Source organism: Canis aureus, chromosome 27 (genome assembly GCF_053574225.1).
Source record: "Canis aureus isolate CA01 chromosome 27, VMU_Caureus_v.1.0, whole genome shotgun sequence".
Lineage (NCBI taxonomy): Eukaryota > Metazoa > Chordata > Mammalia > Carnivora > Canidae > Canis > Canis aureus.
This window is the reverse complement of record NC_135637.1, coordinates 32,858,473-32,873,494: the sequence shown is the minus strand read 5'-3', so window position 1 is coordinate 32,873,494 and position 15,022 is coordinate 32,858,473. Positions and strand designations below refer to the sequence as shown.

The 15,022-nt window shown below is 48.2% G+C and overlaps 1 protein-coding gene across 4 annotated transcripts in view; it reads right to left on the bottom strand.

Moving 5' to 3' along the window:
* Positions 1-4,454: 4,454 nt before the first annotated feature.
* Positions 4,455-15,022, bottom strand: part of UPB1 (beta-ureidopropionase 1) — a 32,039-nt gene continuing 21,471 nt past the window's right edge. For 2 of the 4 annotated variants that reach the window (XM_077874501.1, XM_077874500.1), the window contains exons 7-11: positions 13,454-13,623; positions 9,389-9,470; positions 8,351-8,393; positions 6,612-6,820; positions 4,455-5,116 (exon numbers count right to left, since the gene is read on the bottom strand). In XM_077874501.1, coding sequence (XP_077730627.1) covers positions 5,033-5,116; positions 6,612-6,820; positions 8,351-8,393; positions 9,389-9,470; positions 13,454-13,623 — 588 coding nt within the window. In that variant the 3' untranslated portion in view covers positions 4,455-5,032. The remainder of the gene's footprint in view (positions 5,117-6,611; positions 6,821-8,350; positions 8,394-9,388; positions 9,471-13,453; positions 13,624-15,022) is intronic. The other 2 variants (XM_077874498.1, XM_077874499.1) reach the window with 2 other exon arrangements.

The window sequence follows — 15,022 nt, the reverse complement described above, 5'->3', positions numbered from 1 at the left end:
TTGTCCTGGGGGAATTGAGGTCCAGCTGTCTTGCTGCCAAGACAGTGCTGGCACTCTAGCTGCTCCTAATACTGTCCTAAACTCCTTTGTCTCTGAGGAGTGCTGTGTCTTCTGCTAGCATCCATGGAACTGATGTCGGCTAAGTTGTCAGCTTCCAGACAGGGTAAGAGCTCAGACTCTTCCCAGTTCTTGACAAGATGTTCATGTTTCTTTAACACAGTGAATTCTATTTCTTAGAACTTATCCTAAAAGAAACAATAGAAATAAGACTAACTTGGCCATAAATCCTTTTAATATGCTGATGGATTCAGTTTACTAGTACAGTTGATCCTTGAACAACACGGGTTTGGACCACACAGGTCCAGGTGGATTTTTTTTTATATAGTACTGTACTGTATTTTCCTTTTTTTCTGATAATTTTCTTAATATTTTCTTTTCTCTAGCTTACTTTATTATAAAAATACAGTATGTAATACATATAACATATGGAAGATGTATTAGTCAACTGTTTATGTTATTGGTAAAGTTTCTGATAACAGTAGGCTGTTAGTAATGAAGGTTTGGGAAGTTAACAGTTATCCATAGGTTTTTTTTTTAATTTTTATTTATTTATGATAGTTACAGAGAGAGAGAGAGGCAGAGACACAGGCAGAGGGAGAAGCAGGCTCCATGCAGGGAGCCCGATGTGGGATTCGATCCCGGGTCTCCAGGATCGCGCCCTGGGCCAAAGGCAGGCGCCAAACCGCTGCGCCACCCAGGGATCCCTATCCATAGATTTTTGACCGTGTAGGGAGTTGGTGCTCATCCCTAACTCTTGCATTATTCAAGGGTCAACCATGCTTTGTTGAGGATTTTTGCATCAATATTCATAAAGGATATTGCTCTGTGGTCTTGTTTTTTTTTGCAATGTCTTTGCCTGGCTTTGATGTTAATGTAATGTTGGACTCGGGATCCCTGGGTGGCTCAGTGGTTTGGTGCCTGCCTTCGGCCCAGGGCGTGATCCTGGATCCTGTTTTTAAAAATGTAAAAATCAGTTGTTGATTTGAAAACTTCTTTTTATTTTCATGTATTTAATTTTAATTTTTTTAAAAGTTAACTCCAAGCCTAATGTGGAGCTTGAATTCATGACCCTGAGATCAAGAGTCACATGCTGTACAGACTGAGCCAGCCAGGTGCCAGCCTTCTCCTCTTCTAGTAAGTGTTTATAGTTATACATTTCCATTTCACATTGCTTTCCTTGCATCCTATAAGTTTGGGTATGTTTTGTTTTTGTTTTCATTTGTTCCAAGACATTTTCTAATTTCCTTGTGATTTTTTTTTAAGATTTTAATTTATTTATTCATGAGAGCACACAGAGAGAGAGAGAGGGGCAGAGACACAGGCAGAGGGAGAAGCAGGCTCCATGCAGGGAGCCCGATGTGGGACTCGATCCCAGGTCTCCAGGATCAGGCCATGGGCTGAAGGCAGCGCTAAACTGCTGAGCCACATGGACTGCCCCTTGTGATTTTTTTTGATCCATTGGTTGGTTGTTCAAGAACATGTGGTCTAATTTTCAAATATTTTTTAATTTTCCTTTTGCTATTTATTTCTAGTTTCATTCCAGTGTGAGTAAAAAAGAGATTTCCTGTGATTTCAATCTTTTTTTTTTAATTTTAATTTATTTATGATAGTCACAGAGAGAGAAAGAGAGAGAGGCAGAGACATAGGCAGAGGGAGAAGCAGGCTCCATGAACCAGGAGCCTGATGTGGGATTCGATCCCGGGTTTCCAGGATCGCGCCCTGGGTCAAAGGCAGGCGCCAAACCGCTGTGCCACCCAGAGATCCCTGATTTCAATCTTTAAATATTTGTCATGACTTGTTTTGTGGCCTTACATGTGGCCTATCCTGGAATGTCTTTGCTTTTTTCTTGCCGGGCACACTGTGGCTTGGCACCACTCTCCCCTGATACCTCAGATTCTAGCAATAAAGCTGTGGGCTGGCAGAAATGCTCTCTGCAGAGCTGGAGAGACCTGAAAACCTCAAACCCAGTCACCTCTCATTTTAGAGGTGAGAAAACAGGCTCAGAGAGTCAGAAGACTCCACCCATGGGCCATAGGCCCCATACACTGATCCATTGCAACTTATCTTCTGTGGCATCAGCAACAGTCACACAGAAACAAAAACTTCCACCCTAGGTTCAGTCAACAAATGTTTGCTGAGCATCTAAACATTCCAGGCGTGAGTTAAACCCTCAAATGACTCCCTGTGTATAGGGCCCATCTACTCTGAGGCAGAACTGAACATTTTGATTCTAGGCAGTGAGTGAGAGACGTGGATGATCAAATCCTTTCTGGTGTATTAGTGCCTATTTCATAAATGCACTATCTTGTTATCTAAGCTGGCTGCTGTATTAGATTGACTACATGCTCCTTTTAGAAACCACAAACACAAAGGTTGTGGACACTGGAGGCCAGACAGAAAAACTCACTGTATCTGCAGGGCTGGATTCTATGAAAAAAGTAATACAAAGGGGTTTTTACATGAAGTGAAAAGCCTGCAGCTCAGAAAGGTTAAGGGGGTTAAAGCAGAGCTAGGAAGTTGCAACCAGTTTTTTCACCCCACGTGGCTGTCTGGGAGTACCCCAGCCCTGACATGGGGTTGGTTCATGCATTTCAGCTGCTGGGTCAGGGAAGGAATGAGCTGCCTTCTCTAACTGGGCACAAGAAGGGTAGAACCTGAGGATCCCACTTCCACCTCCAACACGGTGGCTGACTGTGGAGGTTTGAGACTTCAGAGTTGGGGCTCTTTAAAAAAAATATCTATTGATTTGAGAGAGAGATAGGGAGAGCAAGCAGCCGAAGGGCAGAGGGAGAGAGAGAGTCTCAACAGGCTCCCCACTGAGCATGAAGCCCGACACAGGGCTTGATCTCACAACCTTGAGATCACCACCCTAAGATCATGACTTGAGCTGAAACCAAGAGTCGGTGACTCAACCAATTGAGTCACCCAGGCACCCCCAGCACAGGTGGGATTTCTGCTGTGTGGTGCAAGGAACACAGCCCACAGAAGTCCCCTGGTTCATCTAGTCTGTCTCTCACCACTGTCCTGTGACATAAGGCAGAAGAAGGGATATGGTCCCACTTTACAGATGTGGAAGCCAAGGGGCAGAGAGGTGGGCAACCTGCCCTGTCAGTCAGGCTGTCAGTGCTCAATCAGAGAAGCAGAATCAAAAGGGGATACAGATATATTTATATACACAGAAGATACATACATGTGTATATATATATACACACACACATACATATGCATACATATAGATGTATCTGTATATATATAAATATAGAGAGATTCAGTGCAAGGAATTGCCTTACATGATGATGGAGGCTGTTTAGCCAAGCCTAAAATCCACAGAAGGGACAGGCCACCAGGGACGGCAGGCTGGGACTTGCGGGCACAGGCTGATGGTCTGCTTGCTCTATAAATCTCTATTGCTACATCACACCATTGGCTACCATGCCCTCCTCTTTAACACTGCAGATAGAGCCGTGAGTGCCTTTAATTCAACCAAATTAAAGAAGAATTCCAGAAAACCTAGCACCAATGCAGGAAACTCATCCTGAAGATTCTGTTCCTCTAGAGTCACTTCCGGGATGAGAATCTGTATCATGAAGGTCCAACCAGAAGCAGAAACAGTAGGATATATATTAAGAAATTTATTGCAAGGCACTGATTTAAGTGATGGCGGGGGCTGGATGGACAAGTCTGAAATCTGTAAGGTGGTGATCTCAAGGTCGTGAGATCTGAAATCTGTAGGAAGGGCCAACTGGAGCTCTCAGGCATGGGGCGGCGCGGGGGGGGGGGGAAGGGGGGCGGCGCAGGGAAGCTGCTGTCCACAGGCAGAATTTTGTCTTTGTTGGTGAAGCCTCAGCTCTCCTCCTGAGGGCCTTCTGACTGATTGAATCAGGCCTACCTGGATTATCTAGGATAATCTCACTTGCTCAGTTAGCTGGTTATGGACTTTAATCACATCTACAAAATACCTTCATAGCAACATCCAGATTAGCATCTGACTGAATACCTGGACATTGCAGCCTAGACATGTTGACACATCTAATGGCCATCTCGCCTGCCCACAGCCACTCAGTAGCTCGACTCTGCATCAGCCTCAGCTTCCCCTACTCACACATACACTCCCACCTTTACCCTCAGGTTGCTGACAGTCTAAACGGGAAGAGAGGAATCTCAGGACTGGGGCATCCTATGTGTCTAATTACAAATCAGCCAGCACCTTAAGTGCCTGGGATTTTTTTCTTTTTTTTAAGATTTTACTTATTCATTCATGAGAGACACACACACAAACACATAGAGAAAGGCAGACAACAGGCTGAGGGAGAAGCAGTCTCCATGCTGGGAGCCTGATGTGGGACTCGATCCCGGGACCCCAGGATCACGCCCTGTGCTGAAGGTAGGCGCTAAACCACTGAGCCACCCAGGCATCCCGGATTTTTTTTTTTTAATGGGGGTAAAATTCACATGACATAAATTTAGCCATTTTAAAGTATACAATTGAGTGGCATTCTACATTAGCACATTCACAATGTTGTGTAAGCAACACTTCTGTGTAAGCCCAAAAGATTTCATCATCCAGGAAGGAAACTCATACCCACTGGACAGTTATTCTTCAATATACCCTCCCTATCTAGGCATTTTTCTTCCTTTCTTTCTTTTTTTTAAAAATATTTTATTTATTTATTCATGAGAGACACAGAAGGAGAGAGGTAGAGACATAGGGAGAGGGAGAAGCAGGCTCCATGCAGGGAGCCCGATGTGGGACTCGATCCTGGGGCTCCAGGATCATGCCCTGAGCCCAAGGCAGAGGCTCAACTGCTGAGCCACCCAGGCATCCCCCGCTGTCTAGGTGTTTTTAAACCTATGTGGACAGAAATGTTACCAGGATATCACCGGGGAGAACTTGCACATGTAAAGCCTGCTGTACTTGCAGATCTGCTAGGGGCAGAGGTGCCCTCCTTGGCAGGCAGGAGCTAAAATCCAGCTACTCTTTCACGATATTGGGGCTGTAGTTGGGTTTGATGGCTTCTGCAAGCTCCTGAGCATACATCTCATATCTGCCGGTCATCTGAAAGCAAAACAGGCAGATTAGGTTTTATACACGCCCCTCATTTACTCACCACCACCTCTTGCCACTAGAGGGCAGCCATGGGCCAGAAATTTGCCAGGAAGGCTAGCGGACAGGGCAGTTTCAGACTAGCATCTGGAGAAATAACTCCCGTGTGATGATGGCTCAGCACTGATACCAGTGGATAGCAAAGATGACAGATGCCGAGATGATTCACACACGCTGATTCCTCTCTTTAGAAGACCTCTGTGACCTGTCATCCCAAAGACGAGACCTGCCCCAAGGCAGAAGGGAGGAGGGCTATCCTGAGGTCTTGCAGAACCCCAGAACAGCGTACAACCCAGAGAGGGAAGTGACCTGCTCCAGGTTCCCAGGCAGCAATGGAGTTTGCTCAGATTTGCACCCTGGTCTTCTGGCTCCGGGTCTGGGAGAGAGTTGGGGCAGGGCTGGAAAACCTATCCGGGTGCTCACACCCTGACATTTCTATCTCTCCTTCCCAAAACCCAACAGGACCTCATGCCCATCACCATAGTTTGTCTGGGGGGTGGCTTTTTGCATTCAGAAAGTTACCAATGAGAAAGCATTGTTTATTGTGTGGAATCCTGCATGAGTCTGAGCTTCAGAGGAAGACACTCATGTGGGAAATGCCTTATTTGTCCGATGAGGATCTGAGACTCAGGAAACATGCTCAGGTAACAGGGAAAGTAGTTTCTCCCAGACACCCTGGGCAAAGTCACGCAGTCATAAGGACATTCATTTGCACATATAAATGGGTTCTGAGTCGGTATAAATACTGCTGGACACTAATGTAACAAACTCCACCTGCATCCAGGATGAGAGGGTATATTTCAGGGGCTTCTAGGCCACGGCTGCCACCACCCCATTCCAGGAGGGCAGGCACTTACATTCTTCCCATGGCCCCTGGTGTCACATGTATTAGGTTTCAAAGGCCACTTGAGGCCTTCCAGTACAGCTTCCTGTTTTACAAATGGGCATACTAGGGCCCCGGAGCAGAAAGGTCTTGCTTAGGGTGACTGAGAAAGGCACTAGCAGAGCTAGATTCCATTTCTCTGCGTGACCCATTTCCCTCTCCTGTCAAGGCCTAGACCATGGGGCCAGGCCACAGGCAGAGCCAGACACCCACATTTATCTTGTGATAAGTGCAAATGCCTGGAAAGGAAAAAAAGGATTAGAGAAGCCAATCCACTCTATTCTCTGGACAAATGAAATTGAGATTAATTTGTTTGAAGGCGCCCAGAATCTAAATCAGACAAGAGGAGAATTTATTAAGGTCTTCCGCCTTGGCATCATTTGACCCAGTGGCTCCTCCCTTGCACACCAGCCCTGGGAGGAAGAGACCTGGCCCTCTGCTCAGCTTGGAGCGTCATCTGGCTGCTCCTGAGAGCAAACCCAGTGGCTGTGGTTTCCAGCTCTGGGAGCAGAATGGGGGCCCAAAGGGAAGAGCAGGGCAACAGCAGAGGACTTGGGGACCCACCTTGAAGTTCCAGATGTCATTCACCTGCCGGCAGAGGTTCAGGTCGAGCTCAGCCACCAGCAGCCCGTCCTTGTTGCGGGAGAGCCCAGGAGTGCGACTGCTGTCAGGGGCCGCCACGTAGCTCGAGCCATAAAAGTAGCCAAAGTCCCGGTGAGCTTTGAAGAAGTGAAAGAAATCCCCTGTGAGCTTGTGCAGGCACATGGTGGACTCTGCAGAGGGGTAGGCATAGTGTCTGTGCCATCCTCCCCACCATCTCTGGGCGCCCCCCTGCCCCCCCCACACACAAAGGACATGCTTCCCTCCTCAGGCCTGAGGCTGCAAAGTCACCCTCACAGCCCTCACCGCTGCCCCTGGGAACTGTTAAAGGTCACCTCTGTATAAGTGTTAGCCCTTATTTCCAACATTAGCCACCCTCAGCCCAAGGGAGTCACATAGCTCTCCAGAGCTTCTTGTGTGTCTGCTTCCTGTGGTGGCCCAACATGGTGAGCTACAGGCTCTGCTTTCACTTGCCTCACCAGCTGTGTCTGTCGTACTTTCCTTCCACGCCTGGGTCCCCTCACAAGTCAAGTGGCACTAAGAGCTACACCATAGGCGAGTAAGGAGCAGGTGGGCACAGTGCAGGGCCTAGCAGGGGCTTGGGCACAGCAGCCACCCAGTGGACCTCATTCCCCTGCCTTTCTGCATCTCTGTCTGTAGGGAGCTAACTGGGATTGGAGACTGGACATTTGGGGCCTCACGTGAGGGGATCCGGAACCCTTTTGTTTTATTTTTTAAAGATTTTATTTATTTATTCATGAGACACACAGAGAAAGGCAGAGACATAGACAGAGTAAAAAGCAGGCTCCCTGCAGGGAGCCTGATGTAGGACTCAATCCCAGGACCCCGGGATCACAACCTGAGCCAAAGGCAGACGCTCAGCCAGGTGCCCCTGGAACCCTCTTAGAAAGTGCTTTTCTGGAAAACAGACCTGCTCAGTCCTCTCTGCCTTTCTAGGGGACACTCTAAGCTAACTCTGAGACCTCCCTCCCACATTCCCAGCCGGAGTTGGGACCAGTGAGTGGGGGATTCCTAGCAGAGGTGAGGTGGTACCTGCCTTCAGATCAAAACAAGCTGTGAGGGCAGCCCCGGTGGCGGTGGTGCAGCGGTTTAGCGCCGCCTGCAGCCTGGGGTGTGATCCTGGAGACCCGGGATCGAGTCCCACATCGGGCTCCCTGCATGGAGCCTGTTTCTCCCTCCGCCTGTGTCTCTGCCTCTCTCTTTGCTCTCTCTGAATGAATGAATAAATAAATCTTAAAAAAAAAAAAACAAGCTGTGAATTCGAGGAACCCAAGGCAGTCCACACCAATGTTCTGGGACATTTGTGCAGCTTGGGATGGGTGTGGTGGCAGGTGAACAAGGACAAAGGAAGAGAGAGATGTGTGGGGTGAGTAAAGTACCCCCGCTTTCAAAGAGTGCACAAAGGAGTTCCCATGTCTTCTAGGACCATTCTCTTACCAGTCCCAGGGGAGGGATGGAGTCTAACCCTAAGCCTTTTCATCCTTAATTGGGGAATGAGGTGGGCACAAGCCCAGGACCCAGCTATAGTCAGGAGAGAAGTGCGCCCCTCCAACAGCACCCCACACGTGCAGAAACAGTCTGTGGGGCTGACCCTGCCCCCTGCCCGGAGGAGGCAGACAGATAATGGCACAGTGAGGCCCTCTCCTCTGCAGCAGCCAATCACGGAAATTCCTAGAACATACCTTTCTTCCCATCTCCAGAGGTAAACTCATTGGGAAAGTGCTCCTGTGAAAGAAAACCGAGGTAAGGTAAACCTATAGGTGGCACTACCACCGCGTCCACCACAAAGTCAGGCTGAGGAGGACTGAAGGAAGAAACAGTTAAAGGGAGAAAAAGAATGGCCTGTACTGGCCGGGCAATCAACAAGTACTTATGAAATGTCCCTGCTGAGCACTGGGCCAACGCAGGCGGCCAGCAGGGAATTTGACAGGCAAGGTAAAAACCTGGACTTCGTCTCTGGGGAGTTGATAATCTGCCTAGAGGGAAGAAAAAGACTGTGCAGAGTGGTTCTCAGGGCTGCGGCAGGCAGCTGAGGTCTGTCTGCCTGGGAAATAAAGCCCCAACTTAGGGTCTCTGGAGGGACGAACGGGGGTGCTCACACACTGCTTTTAGTCTGTTCCCCAAAGCCTAATGGAAACTACCTCAAATTGTGATGGTGTGACACAGGCTAATGAAAGCACTGTGTTTCTTCATGTTATCAGAAATTGGGCCAACTTATTGTATATAAACCTTGGCTATCTCAGCCTGAGCAGATGCTCTGATTAGAGTTTGACATCCGATTAATAAGAATGAGGAAGAGTATTATTACATAATGAACGTACTGTGTTTGGTAGTCAAGACTGCTTAGTGCACGGGGTCAATGGGGAAAAATACGAAACAGGAGACTTGGTGGTGACAGGGTGACAGCCTTTCAAAAGGGTTTCAGCCACAGACCAAAACAGACCAAAACAGAAGAGAAACATAGTACTACCTTTAAAAGTAACAGATGAAGCCAGTCTCCCCTCTTCTAGAACCCTAGGGTTTGTGGCACGCACACAGAGAGGGAACAGAGGGAAGAGGTGTAATGTGTCCCCACTGGGGCCAGCAGGCAGTTGCTTCCCTTGTGTCCTTTGCTGGTCAAAGAGGCCAGGCCCCCCTCTGGGCAGGTAGCTTTCCTAGCAGCTCTGTCCCGTCCCCAGCACACCTGGTTGACCAAGCCCAGCCAGACTGCTGGGACTTACCTGGCCTACACGGTTGATGGCACAAGTAAAGCAGTGATTCGCAATGGCTGCGTTTCTGGCCTCAACTGGCCACAGGGACTCGCTGTGAGAGAGAAAAGAGAGGAACCAGGTGGCTGACTTCCCGGCCAGACTGGGTGGGTGCTTGGCCCTGAGCTCCACCCAGGCTGTCGGCCTTCTCAGGTCTGCGGTGGAGATGGCCGGGGAGACTGTGGCTGCAGGTGTCCCAAACCCACAAGCAGGCCAACTTGTCCCATGCTTAAGCCCAAGCAGCCTTTTGGGGCCAGGCCTGCTGCAGGCCGAAGCAGTGCTGAACTACAGTTTCCATTTCTGAAACTTCCTTAAAGGGATATTGTAAAGACTGACCATTGACATGAAGCTTCTAGAGGGGGCTATGAGGCAGAAGCACCCTAACTGCTAGTTCTCTCTCCTTCCCTCCTCTTGGGTCAGGTGAGGAACTTATATTCCGGGCTGGGCAGAGCCTCACCTGGCAAATGTAAGAAGGAAGCTGCAGGCCTAGGGGCTCATGCACCCATGAAGGCTCAAGCTGCTGCCTAATTCCTACCCTGCTCTGTTGACTTGTAAAGCAGTCTCCAGAGGGAGAGATTTCAGGTCAAGCCAACAGAGTAAACCTGAAAGGAATTTAGGTAACTGGAAGGGGTAACTGGATTCTGTAGCAGATGTCGCCTCCCTTGAGCCGGTCCCCATCCCAGTGCCTTCTTATTTTCCTCCTTTGAACCCTGAGACTCTAAGCAGGGGCTCCTTGATCCTCTTACTGGCCCAGGAAGGAGGCACCACATGGGCACAGCTGAGCTGCGGGACTTCCTCACTTCGGTGCCCACATACGTGGGACATGATGGGAAATCTTGCCCCAACTGAAGACCCTGTCCTTCTCCAGCCCACTAACTACAATGTGCCACGGAATCCAGGGGACCTTCTTGGTGCTAATTATCTCTTGTCTGAGGAACAACATCATTAAGATTCTGGATTGACAGGTGTAATGCCCACTTAGAAATACTGAGTGACTGCGAGAAAAATGCCCTAGAATCTTCCTTCCTGTCAGTGTGCACCTGGTTTAAACCGGGAGTAGGTGGAGGGAGTGGGTGCTTGTCACAAGCCTAATTCTCAGGAGGATTCATGAATCTGGGGGGAAAAAAATCACAAGCTTGATTGAGGGGACTCATTTTGCTGCTTTTTTCGCCCCAGCTGCTAAGCCAAGCTGACAAAACTTTTAAGAAAGGATTTTTATAGAAACACACCCGTAAATGACATTTTCAGGAATTAAATAGACAGTTGCAGGGTGAGTGCCATAAAACATCTTTCTTGAAATTCTCCTGGGAGGGTATGTTGCGTAGGACTCAAACCCACAGCTGGCAATAAAACTTGGGCTCTCAAAACAAGCAAGGGAAAGGAAGCTGGAGGTTCATGAGAGCCCAGCGTGTGCGGGAATCACGGAGAGCCCACTGGGACATGGGGCCATCTGCGTTATTCCCACTGTGGCTATACTAGCCCCTAAAAATAATCACAGTGGGAAGGAGACATGCATCAATGGGATGGAATCTCCACTCTCCTATTAACACACATACATGGCAGAAATCTTCAAGCACACAGGCTGCATGGCACCGTCAGGACGGTTCAGTTCATCAAAAAACACTTCAAGTCTATTGTATGCTTAGAACTGTGGGACCTCAAAATGAGCGAGGACACCCTACCAACCCACAGAGCACATGTAATGAGAGGACAGGACATGCCAGAGAAGGAATGGATGGTTCCAGAAGCCATTGCTTGTGTGCAGCTGGTGGGGATTTGCCTGGCCTTGTGCTGAAAAACAGTCTCCATCAATTCCACAAATAATCATTTATCATTTTAAGAAAATCACTCAGAAATCCCACCAACCTAATAAACCATCTGTTGTAATTTTTCCACACTCCACACCCATCCTTGGCAAAAGATGTTTACAGAGTTCTGACCACAGCCTGGAAATATCTTTCTTTGTTCACAGGCTTTTGTCATGATGCTGAATTATCTTCGTAATGACTTTTCAGTGTGTTGTGGCCTAACATGGAAGAGATGGGCTGAAATTTACCTAACCCTGACATTTCTCTCGCCTCTAGCTCTTTTATTATTATGAATAAAGCTGCCAGAAACATCTTCACGCATACAGCCTTCTCCTCCTCTTTTAGATACTCTGTCAGGTAAAGTTCTAAGAGTATAATTATCTGGTCAAAGGGTGTGAACATTTTGGGAGCTCATGAAACATACTGCTTTCCAAAGGACCTGTTATCGTTTTAACTGCCAGCCTCACCACACCCTTGAAAGGCATGAGTTGAATGATTGTTGGTTGAGGAAGGAAAATCAATAATTTTTAATAAGCCTAATAGGCTGCTGAAGACACAAGCAGTTATGTGCATATTACACTGAGGTGCTTCTGTTTGCTTAATTGGGGCTGATAAAAGCCCGACAGAATAAGGTCAGGGAGGCGGCCATCTGAGTTCGCAGCTTTGCCTGCCCTGGCCCAGGAGCCAGTTCAGGCAGAGATGTTCAGGACACTGGCTTCAGGTTCCTCAAGGGACCCCTGCAGGTAGATGGCGCTTGCTGAATGCCTTACACATGGCCTGCAGGAGGAAGCTGCCCCACGGAGGTGGCCTGGAAGTTCTACCCAGGTCCGGATGCTAGATGACCAGTAATTACCCTACGTCACAGCTGCCTTTGGACTCTGTCATAGTAACCAAGCTGCCATGAGGCCCCAGGGAGACTCTTTGGGGATGAAGAATGTCGAAGAGGAAATTTTCCCCTTTTGCTCAACAGTGCCCCTCCTCCATACAGATAGGAAATTTAGGCGCATGGAGGGGGCAGCTGACCTGAGGTGGTCCCACTAGGTTTGCATTCTGGCTCACTGAGGAACCTGCTGTGCAAATCAGAATGCTGTGGGGATGTCGCTCTTGAGAAGGGGGCACCGTGCTTAAAAGAAAAGGTAAAGTAAATGTCACATTCTGACCTTCAGAAAAAATTCAACTGAAATTTAGTTAAAAGAGAAGAGTGACAGGTGTAGGCCAGCAGAGAACTCAAAGCTGCCCACTGGAACTGCCCCAGCTGCCCCCCAAAGAAGGACCAGGGATTCTCCCCCACCACCAGCATCCCACTGCTAGGGCACTGGCCACCAGGAGTGAAAGCCAGCAGAACCTCCTTATCCAGGAATCCTGCCTTGGAGGAAGTGAGTTGGGAAGAAAGATATTTGCACATAAATTCCTACAGCTCTGGTACTTGTTAATGATGTAAAACTGGAAACCACCCAAATACTCAGCCTTTGGGGAAGAGAGAAGCAGCGGAAGTGCAGTCATGCTGGATCATCTTAGCTCCCAGCCATTATTAAATGAAGGGCCCCAGGGGTCTTGCACAGGAGCCCAGGGACTGCCAGGGCCCATCCCACTGCCTTCATCAGAATAGATTTATCTGTTTCAGGATGAAGCTAACACCTAAATGCATGTTGGGTGTTATAACACTGCTGGTTAAAAACAAATTCCAGAGCCACTTGGCTGATCTCTTAAGGACCTTCTCAGCTTTGATTCCCTCATTTGCTCCTTCTATCATCAAGGCATCTGTCCTCCATGTGCTGGATGTTGCAGACAAGAGGCTTAGGAATCTGCAGTCCCCCTATCAGGGAAACAGTGACTGTGACAGGGTAGGGGGCTAATGCTGGCCAGGCACCTACTATGCTTTGGACACTTTAGAAGAGGAGCTCTTTGGAATCCTGACAATTATGGCATTAGTGGAGGGGGACTGTTATCATCTCAGTGTCCAGAATAACAGCAAAGAAATGGCATTTTATAGCAGAGTAGCTCTTTGGGGGGGGGGGTCTTAACTGATGTTGAGTTTTGGTTTTTTTTCCCACAGAAAACTTGGTTAAATATATGACACACAATCCCATGTCTCAGATTTGTTAGACAACCTCGTGGCCGCACTTGCCTGCTATAGTTTACTAAACCCAGCTCTGAACCCTGCAGCTTGGCCATAGGCAAAAGATAGTGAGGTCCCAAAAACCCTCCCAGATCCTGCCTATTGAGACACCTGAGTGCTCCGATAGTGGCTGACGGGTTGAAGATGATCTCAGCTCCGTTGATGCTGTACATGAGCCAGTTGAGAGGGTGGTGACGCCCATAGCAAATGTTCACTGCAATCTTCCCAAACTGAGTCTGGAACACCGGGTGTCCAAGGTTTCCCTCCATGTAGTAAGTTGACTGAAAAACAAAGGGCCATATATGAAAATCTCTGAGCTGTATGATTTCTCTTTCCTTAGACCTGACAGAAAAAATAAAATATTGCCAGTACCCCCAAAAGTAACAATCTTGGCTATGACTCTAAATTCCAAAACTTCAATATGTTAAAAAAAAAAAAGAAAAATTTAAGAAACCAGACACAATAACTATAAGCCAACAGTTGGGAAATCACCATGGCTGAAGCATTTACCCAAAATTTCTTTCATGGCATGTCCAAAAAATCCCCAAAGCAATTTCCCACAGTATTTTAAGAATAAACTTTGGTTAGGTTTCAGTCATGGTACAACTAATGGTTAAGGTTTGGTCAATGTTAACACGAGTTAGTTAGTCAATGTCTTTACCAACCACATGTTCCTGTGAAGAATGTCGGAGCTGCAGGGACTGAAAACTCATCCAGAGCAACCCTTGCTTGCCAGGGGAACATCACGGCTTTGGTGGCTATGTGACTCGTTCAGCTGATGAGGGCTAATTTTTTTTTTTAAGATTTTTTTAAATTTTTTTTATTTATGATAGTCACAGAGAGAGAGAGAGAGGCAGAGACATAGGCAGAGGGAGAAGCAGGCTCCATGCACCGGGAGCCTGACGTGGGATTCGATCCCGGGTCTCCAGGATCGCACCCTGGGCCAAAGGCAGGCGCTAAACCGCTGTGCCACCCAGGGATCCCAAGATTTTAATTTATTTATTCATGAGAGGCACAGAGAGAGAGAGGCAGAGACACAGGCAGAGGGAGAAGCAGGCTTCCCATGATGAGCTTGATGGAGGACTTGATCCCAGGATGCTGGGACCATGACCTGAGTCAAAGGCAGATGCTCAACCACTGAGCTACCCAGGTGCCCCTGATGAAGGCTAATCTGAGACTAGAACTCACACCCTGAAAGTGTTCTCCACAGAGCTCCCTGGGCATCCTGCCTAGGACTAGGGATGTCCCTTCAGGGCAGATAGATGGGACATAGTCCTACTATGTCTGCCTCTCTGTCTGCCCCCCTCGGGGTGCTCGCTTTGGGATATTTTCATGGATGGCCCTGGCTTGGGGGGTGGGTAGCTAGAGGGCTCGTTGAGGTCCCAAATGGATTTACTCCCAGAACATTTTGCCTCCTCCCATTAATTTCAGAATTTGTTAGGGTCAGACAGCAACCAGGATGTGTACATGTGGTGGACACTGGACTAGATCCTGGTGTGTTGAGACAAGCCCTTCACTATCTGCTGGGAGCTAAAGATTAATCCCAGGGTAAACAGGTGATGAGCACATCTTCCCCCTCCTCCCCACCCCCCTCCAGCTGTCACTAAGAAACACTAGGGTTGTTTTGTTTTGTTTTTTTCTCCCTAGGGAACGTCATCTAGCTCTGTAGATGCCTCCTTG